The sequence below is a fragment of the Mesitornis unicolor genome, unplaced genomic scaffold, assembly GCF_000695765.1.
Source record: "Mesitornis unicolor isolate BGI_N332 unplaced genomic scaffold, ASM69576v1 scaffold38514, whole genome shotgun sequence".
In the NCBI taxonomy this organism is placed as follows: domain Eukaryota; kingdom Metazoa; phylum Chordata; class Aves; order Mesitornithiformes; family Mesitornithidae; genus Mesitornis; species Mesitornis unicolor.
In genome coordinates, this window is record NW_010180080.1 from 343 (window position 1) to 2,416 (window position 2,074).

Genomic DNA, 2,074 nt, shown 5'->3' on the forward strand with positions numbered 1-2,074 from the left:
TCCTTCGAAGGATGCTATGGCTGTGTCCCACCCCGCACCCTGTCTGGGGGGTGCAAGGTGCCTTGGGGGTGTCGCTGTGCTCTGAGCATCCTCATTTCTCTCTCCCACAGGGTGCTGCTGGTAAAGACGGTGAAGCTGGTGCCCAAGGTCCCCCCGGCCCTACCGTGAGTATCAGGGAGCCTTTTGCCACCCATGGCCACTCATGGCCACCAGAGAAGGGGTTTGGTAGCTGACTACTCCCCCCTCACGCTCTCCCCCTCTCTCCAGGGTCCTGCTGGAGAAAGAGGTGAACAAGGTCCCGCCGGTGCTCCTGGCTTCCAGGTGAGACGTGTCCCCTCATCAAGGGGACAAAATGTCCAGAGAGGGGGTGGCACCACCCGCCTTTGGTCTCCCACCTCCCCGGTGCCTCATCACTCCTCTTCTTCCTCCCTAGGGTCTGCCGGGCCCCGCTGGCCCCCCCGGCGAGGCTGGCAAGCCCGGTGAGCAGGTGAGTGTGGGCAAGCACGGCGCGACATCGTCCCTGTCCCCTCCCATCGACCCTGTCCCCACCCATCGCCTCTGTTTCCCCCCCATCATCGCTCTCCATGGGGTGAACACTGCTGATGGGTGCCCCCCAACGCACCCCGAGGCCATAAGCTCCACGCAGCCCCTCCCCGGGACCCCTAGGACTGTGGGATCCCCTCCCCTGAGGGCATCCCAGGTACTCTTCCCCTGTTCCCAGGGTCTCCCCTAACTCTGTACCCTCTTCCCCCTCTACAGGGTGTCCCCGGAGATGCTGGTGCCCCCGGGCCCGCTGGTGCCAGGGTAAGTTGAAGCCCCCTCGCCCCCCCAGCCGGCTCTTGGCACCCCCTTGCTGCTCCCCACACCCCTGACGGCCTTGACCCTTCTCCTGCTTTCCCCCAAAAGGGTGAGAGAGGTTTCCCCGGTGAACGCGGCGTCCAAGGCCCCCCCGGTCCCCAAGGTCCTCGTGGTGCTAATGGTGCTCCTGGTAACGATGGTGCTAAGGTAGGTGGGGGGGGTCGTCCTGGTGATGGGTGATGGGTGATGGGTGATGGGTGATGGGTGATGGGTGACTGTCCCCATGATTTGTGACTGTCCCCATGATGAGACACTGTCCTGGGGATGGGTGATGGGTGGCCACCTGGGTGTTGGGTGACTGTCCCCACGATGGGCAATGGATGGCCATCCTGGTAATAGGTGACTGTCCCCATGATGGGCGAGTGTCCTGGTAATGGGTGACTGGGTGATGGGTGACTGCCCAGTGATGGGTGACTGGGTGATGGGTGACTGTCCAGGTGATGTGTGACCATCTTGGGGGTGCAGATATGAAGTTGGGGGTGGGTTTGGCTTTGCCTCCTTTTGCTGGGGCTGGTGTCAAAGAAGAGGGAGACTTTGCCGTACCAAGGAAGCAGCAGGTTCCCACTAATGCCTGTTTTCTCTCTTGCCCAGGGTGATGCTGGTGCTCCTGGTGCCCCCGGGGGCCAAGGCCCTCCCGGTCTGCAGGGTATGCCCGGAGAACGTGGTGCTGCCGGCCTGCCAGGTGCCAAGGGTGACAGAGTACGTGTCCTCCCAAAATCCCCATGTACCCCCTTGGTCCTCTGCTCCCTGCCATCCCTGTCCCCTCTCCATCGTGGATGCTCTCCCCTAAGCCGCAGCCAATGGGAGGGGACACTCGGTGTCACCTCTGTCCCCATCCGTGTGACCCTTGGGGACAGTCCCTTGTGGTCCCATCCTCTCCCAGGGAGGGTGAAGAACCGGAGGTGCCCTGATGCTGCAGTGCCAAAGGGCGAGGAAAGCGGGAGTGACCCCCCCGAAGGGGACTCCCCCCAGGTAACCCACCATCATCTTCCTCCCCCAGGGCGACCCCGGTCCCAAAGGTGCTGACGGCGCTCCTGGCAAAGACGGTCTGCGCGGTCTGACCGGCCCCATCGGCCCCCCCGGCCCCGCTGGTGCTCCCGGTGACAAGGTAGGGACAGGGCCAGCTGTGTCCCAGCGCCCCAGCCACCTCCTTGCCACAGCCTTCACCTTTTTTTTTGGTTTTTCTCTCCTTTCCCAGGGTGAAGCTGGCCCCCCC

General features: G+C 63.5%; 1 protein-coding gene across 1 annotated transcript in view; it reads left to right on the plus strand.

The window, feature by feature from the left end:
* Window positions 1-1,966, plus strand: part of LOC104539468 (collagen alpha-1(I) chain-like) — a gene marked incomplete at both ends in the record, with an annotated part of 2,256 nt that extends 290 nt beyond the window's left edge. The window contains 7 exons of the mRNA XM_010182998.1: window positions 111-164; window positions 268-321; window positions 434-479; window positions 760-804; window positions 907-1,005; window positions 1,450-1,557; window positions 1,859-1,966. Of these exons, the coding sequence (XP_010181300.1) occupies window positions 111-164; window positions 268-321; window positions 434-479; window positions 760-804; window positions 907-1,005; window positions 1,450-1,557; window positions 1,859-1,966 (514 nt within the window). The remainder of the gene's footprint in view (window positions 1-110; window positions 165-267; window positions 322-433; window positions 480-759; window positions 805-906; window positions 1,006-1,449; window positions 1,558-1,858) is intronic.
* Window positions 1,967-2,074: the final 108 nt, after the last annotated feature.